This window comes from Danio aesculapii, chromosome 10 (assembly GCF_903798145.1).
Source record: "Danio aesculapii chromosome 10, fDanAes4.1, whole genome shotgun sequence".
Classification (NCBI taxonomy): Eukaryota; Metazoa; Chordata; class Actinopteri; order Cypriniformes; family Danionidae; genus Danio; species Danio aesculapii.
The window spans coordinates 39031918-39056955 of record NC_079444.1 but is presented as its reverse complement, the minus strand read 5'-3'; the positions used below and the strand labels follow the sequence as shown (position 1 = coordinate 39056955).

The following is a 25038-nucleotide window of genomic DNA, read 5'->3' as shown; positions in this document are numbered from 1 at the left end:
TTAAAAAACAAACTGTTTTCATATGCAATTGACAAATAGTCGCAGGCAAATTGAACTTTTGTAACAAGGCAGCACAGATCGGGCCAGTAACAATCCTGTTTACTGTCCCGAGCGCCTCGCATGCTGGCCCCAGGCCATCGGGCAGTCCTAATTGTTATGCCCTGTAAAAGCTTCTTCTTTTAACAGCAGGAAGTGTTTATGAGTACATTTGAAAAGTTCAGATGCAAAAACCTCTAAACGCCATCTGAAATTTCCATCAAAAATGAGCATTTTTCTCAGACGTTTGTTTATGTTGAGCTATTTCATGTTAAAGACCTTTAAAAGAGTGTATTGTTTGTGATAAACTTGAAATTACTCAACCTACATCCAGAAGCCTGATAAAACCTGTCATTTTTGAAGGGAGTTTCAAATGGCTTTAAGAGGTTTTTGCATCTGAACTCTTCCTTTTTATAGTAAATTGTCTCCGGATGTTGTTAGGTTAAACTCTTACAAAGGACTTCAATTGGGATAAAACGCTTAACGTGACATTGTTCACTTCATCCACAGAATCAGGGCTGGATCTTTAGCTAGAAGTTAGTGATAATTACAAGTCAAATTTCATAGATTTTAAGTGCGCCCCACTTGTTGAGGTACGTTAAGCTATGTTAAACTTTTCCCTTGTATAATGGACTTAAGACGCAAAACATGAATTTTCACTCACTAAAATTAGAGCTCATTCTTTTGACATCAGAAAGTGTTTGTCATGAGTAAAATGTGATTTTCCCTGCTTGTTGTCAAGTTAAGCTTTTTCCTTCCTTGTAATAGACTTCAATGGGGGAGAAAACACTTAATGTTAATTTCACTGTATATATGGATTTGGGACTCGTTCTTTTTACAGTAGGGTAAATTACAAGTAAAGTTGGACAGAAATTTGGGTCTCTGGTTGATGTTTAGGTTCATTAAGCATTTTAGAATGTTCAGAGTTGATGGGGTCACAGACTAAGTGATACATTGAATTCCCCACAGCCAGCCATACATTGAGACGGGCTATTTAAGTTGTATGAACAGTGAGAATCCAGTAACATTTTAAGCTATTAAAATGAGAAAACTGTCTTTATGCTGCCATTTTATGACAGCTGGAGTGTTGCTGCAGTGTTTGCTAGTTAGTTGCCGTGGAGACTATTTTCACTGACAGTCATTCAAACGTGCATTCTGGAAGCACAAAAATACACGCTTAAAAAACACTAAATTGGACTGTCACTTCTCATCAGGCAATTAAAACGGAGCTAACCTAATATAGTACACCTGTATTGCGTTTGCTTACCTGAAAACATCCAGAGACGAGTTTCCTGACGTTAGCTCGTTGCTTAACCACCCCAAGAAGCCGCCTTGTAGGACAAGCTAATTAACTAACTGCTTCACCAATGTTTACCGTGGGAAAAACTAACGGGTTTTAGTCACGACTGTTTACCGAATTAAGTCGCATCAAAGCCTATAGAATACACCTAAAAGGGACTTTGGTCGCATATCCGTCGTCGATCAAACCAAAATACAACTTTCGTTCGTGACGTCATCACGCAGGTGGTTGATTGATATCGTTTGAGGTAACTTGTGGCTTCTAAGAGTCTCTGTTATTTGTTGATTGTCAAGTGGTAAACTGGGTGGATTTAGCAAAATTATGTCCTTGATAGGTCGAAGTTAGACTATAGTTTTACAATGAAAGATAATTTTTTTATTACAAAAACAAATCCATTAAAGATCTTGAATTTATTGTTAACCTTTGTATTCTGTTGGCAGTTTCATATATATAAACATAATTTTGCTCATATTAACAGTGTTTTGTATTGAATTTGATCTCTTTATTTCTTTTGTGAAATGGCCGAGAAGCAAAAAGTCTGAGATATGTATAAATTATTACAACAAATGTTTTTCTTCCTCTGGTGATCTTTAAATGATTGAATGTAGACATGGTAAGGTATGCTCTGTTACTGAGGTAAAGTTTCCTTTATATTCACACTTTCTGACTTTCTCCTTAATAATATAATTTCAGAAAAGTATTCTCTGAAAATTATAAACAGTGAAGTCATATTAGCAACCAATGGCTATCAACGTACAGCATAGTTTACAGTCAAATAAATAGTGCTAATGTTGTTTCGAAGTCAAACTTACATGTGATTTCAGGCCCAATATTCAACGGTATCACGGTAAACAATATAGGGAGCATGTCACAAGTTGTCAATGAACATGTGTGCGAATATAAAACCAACTTAACCTCAATTTCTCTGTTGACGTTATTTTTAATTATTGTTTATGTTTTTTGTATACTTGTTTTGTCTTTATTATTATTATAATTATTATATTTTGTTGCTGTTGTTTGCATGTTCCTGTTAAATTCTGCAATAAAAATTATGTTAAACTCTTGCCGCCAATAGCCTAGTGGTTAGTGCTCTGTATCTCTGCTCCCCACACTTTCCTGTCTGTAAAATCTCCACTGTCCTATCCCAATAAAAGTGAGAAAAAAAACTAAAAAATTATTATTTAGAAAAAATAAATAATGTTAAACTATTGCTGTGAATAACGAACATGGATATATATTTTTTATAACTATATAAGATATACTTATTAAATTAAATTGTACTTCATGTCAGATTTTGCTCAACTGCAAGTCAACATTAAGAAGAACACTGTAAAAAAAAAAAAAGAAATCCGTGAATTACCAGTTTTCCTGATTCATGTTTTTTTTTCCTAATTTATTTATGCTTTTGAATTGCATAATAGGGTCTTAAACTTCCTTCCAACAACTTTTAACCTTGAAAAAAACCAAAAAAAGTGACTTTTATTAACATTTTTAATAGTTTAAAGTGATATATTGTCTGGGTTGGTGATGTATATTAGCGTAAGTTACAAAAAAAAAACGTAAATAAACTGCCAGTTTATTTTCTGTTATTTTACAGACGTATTTCTTGTAATTCGTATTATTATTTCTATTAATTCTTATGCATGATTTCAAACTACTTATGTCAATAAAAGTCACTTTGTTAAACTGTATTTTTTACATCAAAAGTCGACAGCACAGATCAACATCCCATAATGCAGTTCACAACTGTAGATAAACATAAAACACTTGTGAATCCCAAAATACGGAAAATGTTAAGTGTATGTATTAACCACAGGTCAACAGCTGTAGCCTAATTCAACTACACAAGTTTGTAAATGTTTGTTGGATTTAGGCATATCTTTTATGATAATTAACCATAGCTTTACATAAAAACTAAAAAAACATGATTATGGTTAACAAATTTAATATGGGTTAGCTAAATTTGGTTTATTTGTAATAAAATAAATAAATAAATAGGTTATTTAAATAATCAACGTGGCAAAAGTCTGCTACTTTTACTAGAATTAAACCATGGTGAATTTTTGTAAGGGATGGATGTGGGGAAAACCAAATCACTAACAGGCCTGTAGCCAGCCTGGTTAAAGGGTGGTTCTTTTTTTCTCAAAAAGTGGACTTTTTTACAGTTATTCACCTCATTTTCTATTTAATTATGAGGTTTAAATGCTCTATTTAGTGACATTTTAAGCACTGTTATTAGCTGGATTAGCTTGTAGGATGTCACCAAAATTTTTGATGTACCGAAAATATTTCTTGTACCGATGTATCGGTTTGATGTACCGATATTTTTCCAAGACACTTCTATACAGCTTAAAGTGACATTTAAAGACTTAACTAGGTTAATTAGGCAGGTTATGGTAATTAGGCAAGTTATTGTATAATGATGGTTTGTTCTGTAGATCGGGAAAAAAATAGCTTAAAAGTGGCAAATAATTTTGACCTTAAAATGTTTTTTTTTTATTAAAACTGCTTTTATTCTAGCCAAAATAAAACAAATAAGACTTTCTCCAGAAGAAAAAATATTATCAGACATACTGTGAAAATTTCCTCGCTCTGTTAAACATCATTTGGGAAATATTTAAAAAAAGAAAAAAAATTCAAAGGGAGGCTAATAATTCAGACTTCAACTGTATTATTAGATAAAATGTAGCCTGTTGTCATTTATTAGACATAACAAACTGGCCAGCGTATTCAACTTTCCTCAGAATTTGGCAAAATAAAAGCATAATAATAATAACAATGTAGAGCCCCACAATTTTTTTCTAGCCTCTCTTGAAAAATGTTTAAATTCGAGGATAATAACAACGGGCAACACAGTGGTTAACACCTTTACCTCACAGCAAAAAGGTCGCTGGTTCGAGTCCCGCTGGGCCAGTTGGCATTTCTGTGTAGAGTTTGCATGTTCTCCCCGTGTTGACATGGATTTCTTCCAGGTGCTCTGGTTTCCCCCAGTCCAAACACATGCGCTATAATTATATTGAATAAACTAAATTGGCCGTGGTGTATGTGTGTGAATGAGACTGTATGGGTGTTTCCTAGTACTGTGTTGCAGCTGGAAGGGCATCTGCTGTGAAAAACATATGCTGGATAAGTTGGCGGTTCATTCCGCTGTGGCGACCCCTGATAAATAAAGAGACTAAGCCAAAGGAAAATGAATAAAGAACAATCTTTTATGCAATAATAGAGTAAATAACTTGCATACTTACATTTTAGGGTTTAGGTAGTCTAGATTAAAAAAAGATTTATTTTGCTCATCTTAGGACCACAAAGAAAACAATTTTAACTCAATCCAAGACATTTCTGTTGCAGTTATCATACTTTAAATTGTTCCTAAACTATTAAACATTATAAATCAAGCATTTTAAACTGTCTTCTGAAAGAACAAATTCAGTTAACACAACAAACAGATGTCTTTTTGCAGTTTATTCACAATTAAACTTTGACTACCAAACACAAAGCATACTTCTGACATTCATTCATTTTCAGAATTAACCGCCAACTTATCCAGCATATGTTTTACACAGTGTATACCCTTCCAGCTGCAACTCAGTGCTGGGAAACACCCTTACATTCACCACACACACTCATACACTACGGGCGATTTAGTTTATTCAATTCACCTATAGCTTATGTCTTCAAACTGTTGGGGAAACCGAAGCACCCGGAGGAAACCCACACCTACACGGGAAGAACATGCAAACTCCACACAGAAACGCCAACTGACCCAGCTGGGACTCAAACCAGCGACCTTCTTGTAGCGAGGCGAACCAGTGGTGCTAACCACTGAGCCACCGTGTCACCTATTTCTGACATTTGAGAACAAACCTCATTATTTATTCATTCATTTTCTTTTCAGCTTAGTCGCTTTATTAATCTGGGGTCACCACAGCGGAATGAACTGCCAACTTATCCAGCATATGTTTTACCCTGCTGGCTGCACTGGGAAACACCCATACACACTCATTCATTCACACACATACACTACGGATAATTTAGCTTACCCAATTCACCTGTACCACATGTCTTTGAACTTGAGGGGGAAACCGGAGCACCCGGAGGAAACCCATTCGAACACACAAACTCCATACAGAAATGCCAACTGACCCAGCCGAGGCTCGAACCATCGACCTTTTTGCTGTGAGGTGATCGTGCTACCCACTGCGCCACCATGACGGCCCAAGCCTCATTAGTTGCAGACAAAAAAAAAATGGTTGTTGAAGAAGCTCAAATGTGTAAAGAATAAACTTCACTGGTAATGTTGGCAATCAACAGTTGGTGGCACCCATTGACTTCCATTGAAGCAGTCATACAGTTGAAGTCAGAATTATTAGACCCCCTGAATATTTTTGGACCCAGTTTCTGTTTAACAGAGATTTGTTTTTGTTTTTCTTCAAACAACACACATTTCTAATCATAACACACGGGGGGGAGGGGGGGGGGGGGGTTGTTCAATTTTTAATTGAATTAAAAAAAATCTTTTTTAGTAATATAAAGTAATATATTTGAAGTTGAAAACATAGTTAAATATAAATGTTTTTGATTAAGAGCTCAATTAAGAAATATTTGTTTTGGCGAATGTAAAACTTAAAGCTCAATATGCTTTCATGGACTTAAAAAAATATATGGTTTAAGGCAAATGGTTTATTTTTCACTGGCTCAAGAGATCAAATTTAGATGTGAAGCCATTACCCTACATTTATTTTGTGGGATAAATAAACATTTTGTGGGAATTGTTATTTTGATTAGTTATTTCTTCTTATTTAGAACATAAGACATTTTAAATTAATTGACTTTCTTCAACAAGACAAATATGCTTTGTACCAGGTTATACTGTTTAAAATTGTTCTCATGAAGCATATTAAGGGAAATTATTTATTTTTCATTGGGTCAAGTGATGAAGTTTAGATGTGAAACATTATCTTAATTTTTTTTAATTGGATGAATGAAAGCTTTTTGCAGTGTAGTTTTAATAATTAATTTCTAATAACTGATATCTTTTATCTTTGCCATGATGACAGAACAATAATAATTCACTCGATATTTTTAAGATACTATTATTCAGCTTACATGACATTTAAAGGCTTAACTAGGTTAGTTAGGCAAGTAGGGGTAATTAGGCAAGTGATTGTATAACAATGGTTTGTTCTTCTTTCTTGTCGGCTTAGTCCCTTTATTAATCTGGGGTCGCCACAGCGGAATGAACCACCAACTTATCCAGCATTTGTTTTACACAGCGGATGCCCTTCCAGCTCTGGGAAACATTCATACACTACGGACAATTTAACCTACCCAATTCACCTGTACCACATATCTTTTGACTGTGGGGGAAACCGGAGCTCCCGGAGGAAACCCACGCGAACGCAGGGAGAACATGCAAACTCCACACAGAAACGCCAACTGACCCAGCCGAGGCTCGAACCAGCGACCTTCTTGCTGTGAGGCGACAGCACTACCTACTTCGCCACTGCGTCACCCCATGGTTTGTTCTGTAGACAATAAAACAAATATTGCTTTAGGGGGCTAATAATATTGACCTTAAAATGCATTTAAAAAATAAAAACTGCTTTTATTCTAGCCGAAAGAAACAAATAAGACTTTCTCCAGGAGAAAAAATATTATAGGACATACTGTGAAAATTTCCTTGCTCTGCTCAGTGAAGTTTATTTACAAACTAATTACGAGAGGAGCACGTGCTTATGATTGACAGCAGCTGGACCTGCATTAGCTAATGCATGATCCATCAATCAGACGATTCCTAAATCACTATAAATAACCAGAGTATCTTACCTTAGCCATCTTCGTCTTGAAGAATCCCCCCTTCCACCCCTATGCCTCCCTTTTTCTTATCATGGCAGCTGACAAGACTTAATGGTTAGCATCATTGCCTCACAGCAAGAATGTCACTGGCTCAGATCTCTACCTGGCCAAATCAGCATTTCTGTGCAGAGCTTGCATGTTCTCCCAGTGTTTGCGTGGGTTTTCCTCGGGCTCTCCGGTTTCCTCCCACAGACCAAAAACATGTATCATAAGTAAATTAAATAAATAAAATCGCCATCATAGACAAGCATTTAATTCAGCATACTCTCCATAGCTATTCATAATCTACATTCACCATTATTAAGCAGGGGAGTTCTCGAGACACAGCTGAGCTCAAACTCCCCTCTCGCCCTGCAACGGGAGGGAGCCCCGGGCTCGAGGATCTCATGAGCTCTCCCAGGACAGCATGCCAAACACGCTATATAATCAATCATCAGCTAAGGGCAAACTCTTGAAACATCATTTGGGAAATATTTGAAAAAGAAAAAAGGTGAATTATGGCTTGTTTCCACTGACTGGTACGGTACGGTACGGTTTGGTACGGGTCACCTTTATCAGGCTTGCGTTTCTACTAACAAGGGTACCCTTTTGGTGGGCGTGGTGTATGACAGAAAGTTTCAGTCGACGTCATTCTCGCTCGAGGAAATGTCTACAATAAAGCTGTACGGGTCGCTCACATATCATATGAGAAGCTCTTCTCACAAAACAGATGCTTTACATACATAAATACTTGTGTAGAAATGTTTATTACTAACTTTTCAATGAACATGAGTTGATTATAACTGCAGATCAATGACAATGCGAAACAGCCTAATGTAACGTCTGTAATTATATTAAATAACTAAATAAATGAACATATATGAACACATACAGCCCCTTACAGTCTCCGATATGTTACCAACTACAGAAGAACTACATATAGCAGACATTTCATCCGTATTTAGGTTCAAAACAACACAATATATAGCCTACAGTCAGTGAAAACCTCTCATCTGTGTCTGTAATCTTCAGCAGCACATGTAGCCTCTGTTAGAGAGTAATTCCGTCATTCCTGGTTCATATTAGTCCAAAATGTGAAGATAATAAGTTAGTTATACATGGTAGTTTGTTCACGTTTGCTGAAATAATGTGCTCCTTTTTTCCGGCTTCTCCTTTGCTTCTTCGCGCTTCACTCTCGCGTTTGTCAGTGTCTGACAGGATCGGGTTTCAAAAGCACGTCAATAATCAAGTGCAGGTTATTATCATCAGCTCAAGACGTTTGTTATTTCAGATATAATGTTAGACGCGCGCGAGCGCAAGGAAGAAAGCGAAACCGCTCGCGCCTGACTGGCTCGTAAAAAACTACGGGGCACAGGGTAAATCTGCTCTTCTTCTTGGATTTGTGGCTGTTCATCAAGATGACGACAAGGTTTGCTTGAGCCTAGATTGACCATGGCTCGTTATTATATGTATTTATAATTCCGCTAAAATCTCTCGCTGTGTTTTTCAAACATGGCGCTTTTTTTGTTTTCATTCTGGCTTGTTGCGTAAGCGAATGACGCCTCTCTGTAAACCAATAGCGTTCAGCTGCGCGTGTGGCTCCGCCTTTTGGTACCCTTTCTCGTGTTTGGTACCCTTTCGAAAGGGTGCCGAAAAAGTGGTACGGTACGGTTCAGTTCGGTACGCTTTTTGACAGTGGAAACAGCCATAAAAGCGTACCAAACCGAACCGTACCATATCGTACCACTCAGTGGAAACGGGCCATAATTCTGACTTCACCTATCGGTAGTCAACAAGAAAAAAAACCTGTATATGTTATGAAGCGGACAGGAGACAGAGGTAAGGAAACGTTAGGGTGTTTATTAAATGACAACAAGGAGCACATGAAGGATAGCCAGGAGGATCAGGAATGATGTTGGGGTCTTTTCCTCCGTGGCTGGGTAACAGGAATACACGAGGATGGACAGCACACACCAGATACAGCTGACAGAGGATGACACAGACTTGGAAGGACTGGAAGACAGGACGATTCGGGTGGACCAGGAAGACTAGGAGGAATACAAAGAGAACAGGTAAGTAAAGCGTTTGTTTTAGCTGAGGATGACTACGCTGAGTGGTCGCTCAGTTGTCCGCTTTCGTCGAGACGAGCCCGGACAATGAGCGACTGGAGTGCTGTGCTTTTATCTGGTGCTCGTGAATGTGATGCAGCTGTGTGCTCATTAGAAGTCAGGTGATGGTGATCTTCGTGAGTGGGGATCGTGAGAGCCTGACCAATCCGTGACAGTACCCCCCTCCCCAGGGCCCGCTCCTGAGGGCCGACACCTCCGACGCCGTGGTGGTCTCCCTCTGCCTCTAGGCGCTGGGAACTCAGGGTGGCTCTCATGAAACTCCACCATGAGACTAGGATCGAGAATATCAGCTCTGGGAACCCATGTCCTTTCTTCGGGGCCGTACCCTTCCCAGTCCACCAGGTACTCCAACTGGCCACCACGACGTCGGGAACGCAAGATCTCCTTCACTGCGTAGACGGCTCCTTCTTCTAGGAGCAGTGGAGGAGGGGGTTCCTCTTCGTGGTCAGGCTCTGTGGAGGGAAGAACAGGATCGTGATAGGGTTTCAGGAGTGATACGTGGAATGTAGGGTGAATACGGTAGTGAGAGGGTAATTGTAGTTTGTAGGTGACGGGGTTAACCTGTTCCACGATGGTGAAGGGACCAACAAATCGGGGACTTAACTTGCGAGAGGGCAGTCGCATGCGTATGTCCCGGGTGGATAGCCACACCTTTTGTCCGGGTGTGTATCTGGGTTCTTCAGACCTTCTTCTATCGGCGGTTACCTTGCTTCGACGGACTGCCCTCTGCAGATGTTGATGAGCCTCGTCCCAGACTCTCTCGCTCTCCCGGAACCAGTGATCCACTGCGGGGACATCAGATGGTTCGCCATCCCAGGGAAAGAGCGGTGGTTGGAAGCCCAGGACGCACTGGAATGGCGTGAGTCCGGTGGAGGGTTGCCGCAGTGAATTTTGGGCATATTCTGCCCAGCCCAAATACTGGCTCCAGGAGCTCTGGTGACCACTGCAGAAGGTCCTCAGGAACCGTCCCACCTCCTGAATCTTCCTCTCTGTCTGCCCGTTGGTTTGGGGATGATATCCAGAAGAGAGGCTGACGGCCACACCTAGGAGCTTGAAGAAGGCTTTCCATAGACGTGAGATGAACTGTGGACCTCTGTCCGACACAATATCTTCTGGAATCCCAAATGACCTGAAGACTTGATTAAAGATATTGTCGGCTGTTTCAAAGGCTGTGGGAAGACCTTTCAGAGGGATTAGTTTGACAAACTTTGAGAATCTATCTACGATGACTAGAATACAGGTATTACCTTCTGACGAGGGGAGGTCAGTGATAAAGTCCACTCCTAGGTGTGACCAGGGACGGTTCGGAATCGGCAAGGGATGGAGCTTTCCAGCGGGTAGATGACGTGGGCTCTTGGATTGGGCACAGTCCTTACAGCCCTGAACATATTGCCTCACATCCCTTGCCATGTTTGGCCACCAGAATCGTTGGGATACTAGCGAGAGAGTATTGTTGATCCCTGGATGTCCAGTGCCTAGCGAGGTATGTAAGGAGTGGATCAGATCTACCCGGTGTTCAGGTAGTATGAACTGCCGATGAGGAGGGCATCCCGGCGGAGCAGGGGCTTCCGGAGTGGCAACGACTGGAGGAGCGTTCCAGGTGATCGGACAAATGGAGATGTGTTCGGGAAGAATCTTCGTTGGGAGTTCTTCATGATCGTGATGCTCGTGTAAACGAGAGAGAGCGTCTGCTCTTAGATTCTTGGGTCCTGGACGATAGGAAATGGAGAAATCAAAACGTGAGAAGAAAAGTGACCATCTGGCTTGACGTGGACATAGTCTCTTGGCCTCTTTGATATATTGGAGGTTTTTGTGATCTGTGATCACCTGGAACGGATGTTTGGCTCCCTCCAACCAGTGACGCCACTCCTCCAAGGCTAGCTTGATTGCTAGAAGCTCCCTGTCTCCTATGCTGTAATTCTGCTCCGCCGGGCTCAACTTCCGAGAGAAATAGGCACAGGGATGCAGTCGGGGCGGTGTATCATGATGTTGGGATAATACTGCCCCGACGCCGGTGGTGGATGCGTCCACTTCCACCACGAAAGGAAGATTTGGGTCAGGATGAGTCAGGAGTGGGGCCCTTGTGAACTCCTTCTTAAGAAGGCGGAAGGCTGCGGCTGCTTCTTTGGTCCACTCCAGTCCTTTGGGTTTACCCTTGAGGAGATTAGTGAGAGGTGATGTAATCCTGCTGTAGTCCTTGATAAACCGTCTATAAAAGTTAGCAAACCCAAGAAACCTCTGGAGCTCCTTAATGGAAGTGGGTTCTGACCAGGATAGAACAGCCTCAATTTTCTTCCCATCCATACGTATACCGGTTTGGTCAATGATGTATCCCAAGAAATGAATCGACTTCTGGTGGAATGAGCATTTCTCCGCTTTGAGGTAGAGGTGATGTTCTCTCAATGTGTGTAGGACCTCCGCAACGTGTTGGCGATGTTCGGCCTCACTCCGGGAGTAAATGAGGATGTCATCTATGTACACTATTACAAAGTGGTGAAGAAACTCCCGGAGGACTTCATGAATGAAGTTTTGGAATACGGAGGGGGCGTTGACCAGACCGTAAGGCATGACCTCATATTCATAGTGGCCAGTAGGGGTCACGAATGCTGTCTTCCATTGGTCCCCCTCACGTATTCTTATCAGATTATACGCGCTGCGGAGGTCCAATTTAGTGAAGACTTTAGCTTCTCGGAGCTGTTCCAAAGCGGCTGGTACCAGAGGAAGGGGATATCGGTATTTTACTGTACCGTTATTTAGGACCCTGTAGTCGATGCATGGACGCAGCCCTCCGTCCTTCTTGGCCACAAAGAAGAAGCTTGAGGCGGCTGGTGATTTTGAGTGACGTATGTACCCCTGACTCAGAGCCTCCCTTATGTAATCTTCCATTGCCTGATTCTCTGGAAGCGAGAGCGGGTAGATCCTACCTCTTGGCAACTGGGCATCTGGAACTAGGTCGATCGCGCAGTCCCATGGCCGATGCGGCGGTAGCTGGGAAGCTCTCTTGGGGCAGAAGACATCATGAAAGGAGCTGTACTCCTTAGGAATGTGGATAGACTGCTTCTCAGGAGGACTCTCGACCGATGTTGTAAACAAAGAAATGGGGGTTCCGACCTTGAAGAGGGAGATTTGGAAAACAGGTAGGTGTACATCCAGATCCCCATTTCTTTATCTCTCCTGTGCCCCAAGAGATGATGGGATCGTGCTTCACCAGCCACGGGCGCCCTAGAATGATGTCCATATTTGCACCCTCCAGAACCAGAAATTGAATCCTCTCTTGATGTAACAACCCCACTTGAAGAAGGATGTCTTCGCATTGTCGATGGATACGGGTCGAAGATCGAGTGCACTGGGTTATCGGTTGTATCTGGTATATATGCGAGGACGCCTCAGTACGTAGGTGGAGTTGACGACAGAGGGATTGGGAGATGAAGTTCCCTGCTGACCCGGAGTCGATGAGGGCTGTGACAAGGAGAGAAATAGAGGCAGTAGTTATTTGTACGGTGGTAGTAAGTGGTTTACATTGTTCAATATTCGTACTGAATACACTCACTGAAGTCCGAATGGGACGAAGGGGACACTCCATACGGGTGTGTCCACTGACACCGCAGTATAGACACAGACCCCGGGTCAGCCTCCTCTGTCGTTCCGCTGATGTCAGTCTTCCAGACTCTATTATCATGGGTTCTGGTTCTGGAGAGGCTGTTGACTCAGGCGATTGGAGGAGTGCAGACGAGGGGGTGATGGTGTCCTGTTGATAGGAACGGAGACGATCGGAACATCGGAGAGAATGTTGGATGAATCTCTCCAGACCCATAGTATCATCTAATGTGGCCAGCTGGATTCGGAGAGTGGGTTCCAAGCCGAGCCGGTACGTGGTCAACAACGATCTCTCATTCCATCCACTTGCAGCTGCTAGAGTGCGAAACCGGAGAGCATATTCCTGTGTAGATAGAGTACCTTGCTTTAGATGATACAGCTGCTCTCCAGCGGCTACTTCCCCATCAGAACGTCCAAACACCTCTTTGAAATACTCCGTGAAGGTAGTGATGGAATTCATGACCGGCCCGGCTTGGTTCCAGATCGTCTCAGCCCATTTAAGTGCAGGCCCAGAGAGTAGTGATACGATGTAGGCGATCTTTGACTTATCTGTGGGATATAGAGAAGGTTGCATTTCGAATATGAGGGAACATTGTAACAGAAAACCATTGCACTCCCCCGCTCCGCCTGAGTAGGGCGCTGGTCGGGCCATGGGACTGGAAGGAAGGGCCGAAGAAGAAACTGTGGAGGCGGAAGTGCTCGGTGCTGGTGGTGCGTTGGAAAGTGGAGCTGGTGGCTGTAGAATCCGCTTCAACTGGTCCACCAGCTCTTGAAAGTGATCGGGGGTGCTCATGTTGTCGTCGTTATTGGTCCGGGCTTCTGTTATGAAGCGGACAGGAGACAGAGGTAAGGAAACGTTAGGGTGTTTATTAAATGACAACAAGGAGCACATGAAGGATAGCCAGGAGGATCAGGAATGATGTTGGGGTCTTTTCCTCCGTGGCTGGGTAACAGGAATACACGAGGATGGACAGCACACACCAGATACAGCTGACAGAGGATGACACAGACTTGGAAGGACTGGAAGACAGGACGATTCGGGTGGACCAGGAAGACTAGGAGGAATACAAAGAGAACAGGTAAGTAAAGCGTTTGTTTTAGCTGAGGATGACTACGCTGAGTGGTCGCTCAGTTGTCCGCTTTCGTCGAGACGAGCCCGGACAATGAGCGACTGGAGTGCTGTGCTTTTATCTGGTGCTCGTGAATGTGATGCAGCTGTGTGCTCATTAGAAGTCAGGTGATGGTGATCTTCGTGAGTGGGGATCGTGAGAGCCTGACCAATCCGTGACAGTATAAGACTAAAATAAGTGGAATGAAGACACCATTTTCATTCCAGGTAGGTCATCTGGAGATAGCCAGCCAGGATGATGGAATGTAGAAATATGACCAAAGCAGCAGTAAATTCACGGGCATTACTAAAGACTTCAACATTTAATTAAAGAAAGCTTTACTGTTTTTGTAATGAAATTGCTCACCTATTAGGGAATAAAGATAAAAACGTATGACATTCATGCAGAATCGCACCTTTCCAGCCTCTCTAAAATGTTACGACCTTCTAAATGCCGCTCGGTTCAAAGTGAACAAGTCTTTTCATAGGTCAGTCCTTTTTAATCTTCACAACAACAATGCTTGCACTTCAAAAAAAAAATCACAGTATTTTTCAAAACGCTTTTCTTTGCGGGTGCGTGAAATGGCTTTTAATGTTTGTGACATTAAGAGCCGTCTCTGGTCCTGAATTATCTTAATGCTTTAATACATTAATAACATTATGATATTAATAATTTGGAATCGTACATTGGAAACTGGGCTACTTCTATGCTTCTCCTTAATCTAATATGGCTTGTGCTCTAATCCTCTAGTGAACACTCAGCAGGCATCTCTTGTCAACGTCTGCAATCAAAGGGCACTTAAAAACTGTATTCTAATGGAGTTCCCACAAAAATGTTCACCAGTGATTCTGTTTGAAGCAAGGTCTGTGTGATACCGTGAAATCGTAGAGATATGCCAATATCAGCTCTGTTCCAAAACCTAGAGAGCTGCCTTGATGACTACAAAGACATACATGTATAATATATGAGCTATATTTATAGTCAGTCTGTGTGGCATCCAAATAGAACTTCAGAGATTTCCTTTACATGTATATGCACACGTTACCATTCATTAATTTGGGGTTATTAGAACTAATATTGGCATCAGGGTGGCTCAGTGGTTAGAAGAAGCTTGCTGTTTCGAGTCCTGGCTGGATCAGTTGGCATTCTGTGTGAAGTCTGCATGTTCTCGCAGTGTTGACGTGGGTTCCCTCCGGGTGCTCTGGTTTCCCTCACAGTCCAAAGACATGCGCTATAGGTGAATTGGGTAAACAAAAATTGGCTGTAGTGTATGAGTGTGCGAATGTGAGTGTATGGGTGTTTCCCAGTGCTGGGTAGGGCTGGAAGGGCATCCACTGCATAAAACATGCAAGAATAGTTGGCGGTTCATTCCACTGTCGCGACCCCTGATAAATAAGGGACCAAGTTAAAAGAATGAATGAGTTTGCATCATGGAAGGGGCTTCTGTCTATTGGCGGCTCCAGTTTGATGCTTAAGACTGATATGGGTTTTATTGAGAGAGTAGCTGCGCTTCGTTTGCTTTAGGAAGACATGGCGATGATTTGTCGATTTGTGTCTGGGTCCATCAGATCCTTCAGAGCTGCACCGAGGTTGTTGAGTTCATCGACTTCTCCAAAAGCTGCACCAGGATGGCGGACGCTTTCAGTGGTACTTCCAACTGAGCCAATCCCACTTTGATGAGCTTTGGTCCGCTGTGGTGTCGGCAGGAGGATTTCCCTTCAGGTGACCAACTACGCTACTTTATAATCACACTACTACTAGAGCAAGCTCTTGATTGGTTAATGTCTGTCAAAGTTCAGATTTTTTAATTCAACGAATTAATGCAAATATCGTGTTGAAACCATAGACTGTAAAATATATGGACGTAGTATCCGTGACGTCACCCATAGGTTTCCGAAGAGCGCAAATGAAGCTACAAGTAGGTGCGGCCAACCGTCGCCATTTTGTTCGCGCGTCATCGCACCCACGGCGGGATACCAAACAAGGGCAAAGAGGCGGAGAGTGAGCGGAGCTACAGACACCTGCTGGCACTTTGCTTAGACCTGGCAGACAGACTTTACTCTGGGAGAAACGCTTGATCCTTTACTACCTGCGACTCGTTTGTGTTCTGACTACATGTGCTTGGCTGTACACTATATCAATAAAGTGTTTAGACTTTCAAAAACACTGCTGTAACACAGTGAGCCACTAAACATTGTTCTTATGACGTTTTTCTACAGGAGGAAAACGCGAATTACTTCCAAACACATGAGCCCCTTGTTATGTTTATTATGAAAACAGCAAATCCAGCATTACACTGTATGACAATGCTTCAGATGACTGTTCTAGAGCCCACAGCTAACCAATCTGTCAGATTCTGGAGGGCTTTACAGCTCTAACGAACATTATAAATGATAAATGATCTTAAATAAAACAAATACATTTATAGAGATAGTATACAAGTATATAACTTTACTCACATGGTAAACGGAGGCCACATAAATGGTTTGTGAGCACAATTAAATGCACACAGCATCCCATATCATCTGATAATTGTAAGAAATAAGTCCAAAAGGCAGCTGACTGTGTAAAGCCACATAAAACAAAACAAAAATACGATGAATATGCCGAGATCAGTGGCTAATCTGCCGTATTCAGCTGAGGTGAAGTGACGGCGACCAGCGAGACCTAGCTGTCACTCAAGTGGCCACGCCCTTAATTGGGCAAACTTAATATAACCTAATATAAAGGAAATGGATGAGTTATAAAAAAATTCACCCCCCTCACAGTTGTCATGGAGGGTAATAATAGCTATATGAACCAAAATCGTTCTTTGTACCAGGCTGTAAACACCTTTTTTTCTGCTGTAAAGTTGGACATTCTAACAGTGGGCTCAATTGCAATTTGCTCTATTATGGAGCCAGGACTAGTGGTATTTTGATGAATTGCAGTTTCAGTTGTTTGCGTATTGGCTTCCCGAGGGAGAGCGGGAGGTTGCCGCTTGGTTGAAACACCTGAAACACTCAATTCGAGCTGTGTCATTCGCATAAATATCTAATGTCTCATTGCTAATCACGTATTTGCATTGACTTAACATGTAAATCACTTGCACTTAATGCTTCATTCGCGTCTGTGGTGAACGCACCATTAGTTTAAAGTGAAACTTTTCACAGAGGAACTGTGAATTTAGAATTTCCAGATGAGCAGACCTACTTTTATTTAATTTGAGCCCAATACTACAAAAAGGCCTCTTGAAGCGCTGCTTCATCATGCCCAATAGGGACAGTTTCTATACAGTTGAAATCTGAATTTTAGCCCACCTGAATTATTAGCCCTCATGTATATTTTTCCCCTCAATCTCTGACACATAATAGTGTGTTCTGTAGAAAATAAAAAAATGTTCTTTGCATTGATGACAGTACATAATGTTTTACTAGATTATTTTCTAAGTCACTAGTATTCAGATTAAAGTGACATTTCAAGAGTTCACACTAGATATTGTTTGACAATGTTAGCAGGTTTGGCATGCTGACCCAGGAGAGAACCCTGAGCTTGGAGATAATTGAGCCCAGGGCTCCTGCCTGGTCAATAGAATATGTAAGGGGAGTACGAGATCAGGTGGTTCTCGAGAGCTCCCCGTGGTAAAGGAGGAAAGGAGGAGAAGGGGTGGATGGGGGGTTTCTTCGGAAAATGAAGGTAAGGGAGTAATTCTAGCTAGGCTACTTATAGTGAGTTTGGATTAATCTGATTGGCTAACTAATGATTGTAGATGGGTGACCAGCTGCAGTCAATCATATCACGTGCTCCTCTCGAAATTAATCTGCGGTCACACTGGGCTTTTCTCCCCATAGACTTCCATTCATTCGCACGTGAATGCGTCAGACCGGAAACGCAAGATCGCGCATCAAGCTTTGCATGTTGCTGCGGTGCAATGTTCAAGCTTGGTGAACTCTGACCTGCGAAATCGCATCACTTGACTGCGTGAGACCAATCGAGGATCAAAACACGACCTCTCTGGATAGAAATTTAAAACATGGAGCAATCGCTCACTTTTTTTAATGTCTAATCATCTTGTTTAATCCCGCCCCTTTTCACAGCGCTGCACAACAGAATTTCGCAAGCTCAAACTCTAGTGCGACCACAGCTTTAGTTTGTGAAACTTCACTTAAAGGCTTAATTAGGTAATTAGGCAAGTTATGGTAATTTGACAGTGGTTTTGATTGTAGACAATCAAAAAAATTGCTTAAGGGGGCTAATAATACTAAAAATATATTTTTTTTAATTAACAACTGCTTTTATTCTAGTCAAAATAAAACAAATAAGACTTTCTCCAGAAGAAAAAATATTATAGGAAATACTGTGAAAAAATTCCTTGTTCTGTTAAACATCAATTGGGAAATATTTGATAGAAGATATGTGGAATATTCCAGCATATCATACAGGCAAGGAGAGTAGTATGCTGGTGTAGCTCTAATTAAAGTAAAACTGACTCAGTTCAGTTTAATGCAAATGTCACTGTTGAAGGATGACCCACTGAAGAGCAAGTGCCAAGAAACCAAAACTCCACCAATTGACAGAAGTAAAGAAAAAAAAACTGGCTTAGTCAGGAGTGCAGTTCTCCTCAGGCTCAAACCACTTTGATTGAACTACCAAGTGTGTCCACAAGAGGTCAGCACTGAAAAGCTGAACTATTGTTTGCTTCACAGTCCAGAAGGAATTGGAACAACACAACTAAAGAAACGACTAATAGATTAAAAGAACGATGGATATCAGCTACTGTACCGAAAATCGAAACTTCATCAGTCTAATACAATGGGGGAAATAAGTATTGAACACAACACCATTTTTTTCAATAAACATATTTCTAAAAGTGCTGTTGACTTTTCACCGGATGTTGATAACAACCAAAGAACATATATGCAAAGAAATCTAATTAGTTTACAAATGAAGTTATGTTTAATAACTTGAATAATTTGAATAACTTTAATAACACATGAAGAAAGGGAGGTGTAGAAAGGCAGTGAAAGCCCAGAAAGCAGCTGAAATCTCTCAGTAGTTCTTCAGCAACCCTCTGTCCTTCCTCAGTGTAAATGAATATCAGCTGCTTCAGTCCAACATCTATATTATCAGGAGGATGAAGATGAAACCAGGGTGGACATTTCAACAGGACAATGGTTCTAAACACAGCCAAGGAAACTCTCAAATGCTTTCAGAGAAAGAAAATCAAGCTGTAGAATGGCCCACCCAATCACCTGACTTTAATCCAATAGAGAATATAAAATAAAGATTTAACAGATGAGACCCACAGAACCATCAAGATTTTTACAATCTGTTAAAGTCTCTGAAAAACTCACACCTGAGCAACGCATGAGGCTTATTTTCCATATGAGAGGCGTCTTTAAGCTACCATCACCAAAAAAATACTTTTATATAATGTATTAAATACATTTCAGTAGTTCAGTACTTTCTCCTTCTGTCATTTCATTGTCATTTCACATAATATGTTTTATTTTTATGTTTGTATTGTTTGGGTTTTTACCAAAATCTTGTTCAACTCCATGTCAACAGCTCCTTTAGAAATATTATTCCCAGGAAAAAACATGACGCGTTCAATACTTATTGTCCGTATGGTAAATGAACAGCACAATGTAGTGCATTATAAGAAAAATGTATGTTGTTTAGTTTTTCACTTTTTGTCTACATTTAGGCGGAGGATACACAGAACAATTTTATGAACAATGTTGACAGGCAACTTTGGGAAATGATGCCGTCAACCAGGTGAGATTCAGGTCAACTAATTAGTACAATGGGATACAGATGCAAGATTGTTGCCCATTCTCAATGGGAAAGTAGGGTCTAACCCTAACATCACTCTGCAATATTGCCCAACTTCATTGCTCAAAAAGTTGCCGTGTGTATCATCAGCATTATTCTTGTTTGTTTGTTTGTTTGTTTTTTGCCATCAACAGTAATGTGCTGTTCATTTATTAGATGAGCAGATCAGAGTGCTCACATTCATAATTCACAGTGACCTTTCTTTTTGTGTCAAGCGACAGGCAACGAACACTTTTTTGAGCTTATTTTCAAACGAAATTAACACTGTTGTGCTACTTAGCTAGTAGCTTCGGTTTATTGTGAATTTGTTATGATTTGTGTTTACTGACAGTTGAAGTCAGAATTATTACCCCTCCTAAATTATTATCCCACCTGTAAATTTTTATGCACGATTTCTATTTAACAGAAATAATATTTTTTCAACACATTTCTAAACATAATAATTTTAATAACTCATTTCTAATAACATTAAGATTAATTATTAAGAATTATTAACAATTAAGATACATTTCAAGATACTAGTATTCAGCTTAATGTGACATTTAAAGGTCTAATTAGGTTAATTAGGCAAGTTACAGTAATTAGAAAAGTCACTGTATAATGATGTTTTTTTCTGGAGACAATGAAAAATAATATTGTTTAAGGGACTAATAATATTGACCATAAAATGGTTTTCAACAATTAAAAACTGCTTTTATTCTAGCCGAAATAAAACAAATAAGAAGAAAAAATATTACAGGAAATACTGTGAAAAATTCCTTGCTCTGTCATTTTGTAATTCTTTGATTTACCATGGCGAAGCAATATTCTTTGTGACTACAGCTAAACTCGAAGTCTATTTCATCAGTTAAATATCTCAAAGAGTCCTAAAGTTTAAAATCTGGCCGTCTGTGGTAGCGTTGAGTTGTACGTCTGTCTAGCTCAGGCATGGGCAAACTCGATCCTCGAGGGCCGGTGTCCCTGCAGAGTTTTGCTTCAACACTAATCAAACACACCTGAAGACCCTAATTAGTGTCTTCAAGATCACTAGAAAGCTACAAGCAGGTGTGTTTGATTAGGGTTGGTGCAAAACTATGCAGGGACACCGGCCCTCCAGGATCGAGTTTGCCCATCCCTGGTCTAGCTCATCACCATGTTCGAACCCCCTGCTCTGTCAATTTGGAAAGCTTTCAAAAAGAACCACAGATCCACAGGAGGGCAAATCATTCTGACTTCAACTGCTCACATTAAACATATTGTCGAATTCAATTTGTTTCGTTTCAATAAAACACCATCCGCCATCGTTTTGCGACTCCTCTTTTTCTAGCGTCTCAGTTCAAGCACGGTACCATTCTAAAAGCATCAATCTGTCACATGTATCGCAAACGATCCTCAACCCTAATTGCGACACTTAGTAGCAGGCTTCGTTTCAGAAACAAACAATACCTCAAATAACACCGTCTACACAAGCAGCTCGCTAGGTTTTGGAACGCGGCCAAAGTGTCTGTTAGGAAACACAAGCATCTAAAGCGACTGCCTCTCTTCTTTCCTCTCCTTTTATGTGGCTTCAACGTTCGCAGTACTAAATGCCACCATATTACAGGATGTTTACTGCACACTCGATTCCTCTCAATCAGTCACTTCAAGCCTTAATCGCCCTTCTCAGTTACATCAGCTGAGTCCTGAAGGTCAATAACATCAAATCCCAGGTTATCGATGCCTTCGCTTCCATGCCGGTGGAGGATGAGCCCCTTGTTATGTTTATTATGAAAACAGCAAGCGCAATGTGGAGTATCTGCTTGCTGCGTTTTGGAAAAATTGGATAAATCGATACGGTATTTTCCAGTTTTGGTGCGAGAGATGACGGGGAGAAACACGTAACCCCATTTGATCTCTCTGGGAAGGTAGGAAGTTCGCACTTGGCAGGACAAGCTTGTAGATTCCGCCGTGCCGTCGAGAAAAACCACCAACTCAAAGTCCTGGAGCTGAAGGTTATCCGCCGCCATGTCCGCGAACGGACTGGACTTGTCGATCACGTGGTAAATAGTAAGCGGACACACAAAAAACAAGTTATCCTTCCCAGCGTCCACCGAAAATTCAACATTCACCTGATCCAGGATGATGGTTTCGCCTTCGGGAGTGATAGTGGTGCGCAGAAGCTTTCCATAAATGTGGCTTCCAATCAGTAGGGTTTTCCGTAGATTGGCAACTCGTATCTGGAGGCATAAATTCCCCTTCCAGAGACGGATGACGGCTGTTTCGCTGAACGCCACGGTCTTTGCTCTTCTCTTCGGGAGCGAGATCTTGGCCAGAATGAGTCCACACATGAAGCAGTTGATGATGGCGCCCATGAGGGATTGGATTATTAATAGAGCGACAGTGCCAGGACAGTGACCCGTCAGAGCCCGACCGCCATATCCAATAGTCGTTTGGGTCTCTAAAGAATACAAGAAAGCTGTCGTGAGGCTGTTAATGTTCTCGATGCATTTCGTCTGCTGAGACTCAGATAGGTCTCCGTTGCTTTTGGCTAGTGAGTACCAAAGCAGGCCGAAAACAAACCAGCTGCCGGTGAAGGCTGCGGCAAATAAAAGAATTACGAAACACCAGTGGATTTCGACAAATGTAGTCCAGAAGTCCTTAAGAAAAGCAAAGTGGCTTTGATATTCAGTGGTGCCGAATTTGATGTTGCAGTGGCCGTCTTTGGTGACGAGGCGAGTTCTCCTGATTTTGCGCTCCACCAGGTGATTGTGAAGCTGTTTCCGGATGAACTGGAACATCTTTCAGCTAGTGGAACAAGAAGACATTTTTAGGGGTATCAAAGTATTATCATTATTTCATTTATAAATTGTACGTTTCATTTTAATAATATTTGCATTTTAAACTGTGTATAGACACTTGTAAGTTTACACATGCACACATATATATTTACATACATATACAGCAGTCATGTAACGGATCACAAATGTCATGGTTCAGATCACGTTATGGTTATTTAGTCACGGATTGGACCATTTTTCGGATCATGCAAAAAGGGGAGGAGACATTTGTTATTTGCTTTGCATTTATTACAAAAAGAGTACTGCAAGACACTTTTGGTTTTAACAAACTACATAGAAGCTGTAATTTTGTTAAAAATAAAATGAAGAAATAATAATCTGCTGAATAAAAAAAATTGTGAAGTACTCAGTACTGTGAATAATGCACTGATACTACTGTTGCTGAACGCTAAATGTAGAAATCTAACATTATCATTTGTACAACCCATATTTATTTTTAGTCTCATTTTCAATAAATGATTCAGTTATTCACTCATAAAACTTCATCGCTAGTTGTGTCATTTTTGAAGAATTATTCTTGAAATTATTCTTGGTTGTCACCACCAATAGGTTAAATAATGTAACTGCTTTCATTTTTGAACACATGACAGCAATTTTAATCTTTACCATAAACATCAGTGGTTTTATCTAAAATATAAGCTGTTGTCCCAGTAGTTCTGTGTTATTTAACTGTATGTAACTTTATAGCTAACTCAGACTAAAGATGTTGCGTTTTTAGATTTGAATGCAGCGATTCGAAGGATTAATAAACATATGCAAATCACCATCATTTAGAATTTATGTTGCGTGGGTGTTGAGATCCTGATCTTTTAATGATTAACCATGTCGCTTACACTGAATGCATTAATGCAGGCTAAACAAGTAATGACAGAAAACACCTTTAATAACCTAAGAAACCCACCACATCATAAAAATAACCTACCACAACTTCTTCCATCATCATTATATTTTGCAGGAAAGCCTGAATGCTTTTTATACATATGATTTGAATGACGCGAGAGGTGATCTCTATGCAATCGTTGCAAATTTAAAATTAATCTACGAGTAAAAAAATGTATTAATCCGCAGGTCACGTGTGTTCCGAACCGTGGGTTGTGATCTGTACGAATCATGGATCAACCATGATCTGTTATGCCCCTAATATACAGTATATACATACAAACATACATACATACAAACATATGCAACTAAAAACCCACCTCATCCACTATCATCTGAACCCCTGTGAACAAAATCAGGACCCCCTCTACTCTCCCCCACCTCACCGCACAAAACCCCTTACAAAAACCCATCAAGTGTGCCTCATAAAGGTGAGTGGGCTTGACAAACCACCTGTTGAAAACACACTTTCATTTCTGTGACACCTTAACCCACACTTGCACCAAACACGTTCTTGCAAAAAATATACACTGTGTATTTATGAAGTGTGCTTCACACAGGTGAGTGGGCTTTATAAACCACATGAAACACTCTAGCACTTAATTCTCGAGCATTAACAGTTCCTTCTTATAATCAGCACTTCTTGTATGTATTACCTCTTCTTGCTGAATCGCTGAATGCCTCATCAGTTCATTTATTCATTCATTTATTCATTAATCAGGGGTCGCCACAGCAGAATGAACCGCCAACTTATCCAGCCTATGTTTTACACATGTGTATGCCCTTCCAGCTGCAACCCAGTATTGGGAAACACTCGTACACTCATTCACACACATACACTATGGACAATTTAGTTTATTCAATTCACCTATAGCGTATATTTTTGGACTGTGGGAGAAATCTATGCCAACACGTGCAACATGCAAACTCCACACAGAAATGCCAACTGGCCCAGCCAGGACTCGAACCAGTGACCTTCTTGCTGTGAGTGCTCACCACTAAGCCACTGTGTCACCCGCCTCCTCAACTGTAAGTTACAAAAATGTAACTGTCTGCTAAATGGCTAAATGACTAATATATATATATATAGTTTTGTCCATAAATACTTGGACATCGACACAATTCAAACATTTTTGGCTCTATACACCAACATAATGGATTTGAAATTAAATTAATGTGCTTTAACTGCAGACTGCCAGCTTTAATTTGAGGGTATTTACATCCAAACCAGGTGAACGGTGTAGGAATTACAACAGTTTGCATATGTGCCTCCCACTTGTTGAGGGTCCAAAAGTAAATGGACAACTGGCTTCTCAGCTGTTCCATGGTCAGGCATGTTATTCCCTCATTATCCCAATTACAATTATATATATATATATATATCATTATTACATCATTACATCTAATGTTTTGTATATTTATATGTACATTTTAACAGTTGAAAAGTTGATTGCTTACAGTTATAGTTATATAGTAATAGTTATATACTTATAGTTATGTATAGCAACAATACAAAAATATTT

General features: G+C 40.8%; 1 protein-coding gene across 1 annotated transcript in view; it reads right to left on the bottom strand.

Moving 5' to 3' along the window:
• Positions 1-20829: 20829 nt before the first annotated feature.
• Positions 20830-25038, bottom strand: part of kcnj1b (potassium inwardly rectifying channel subfamily J member 1b) — a 5658-nt gene continuing 1449 nt past the window's right edge. Inside the window, exon 2 of the mRNA XM_056467054.1 lies at positions 20830-22583. Within this exon, the coding sequence (XP_056323029.1) occupies positions 21449-22576 (1128 nt within the window). The 5' untranslated portion in view covers positions 22577-22583 and the 3' untranslated portion in view covers positions 20830-21448. The remainder of the gene's footprint in view (positions 22584-25038) is intronic.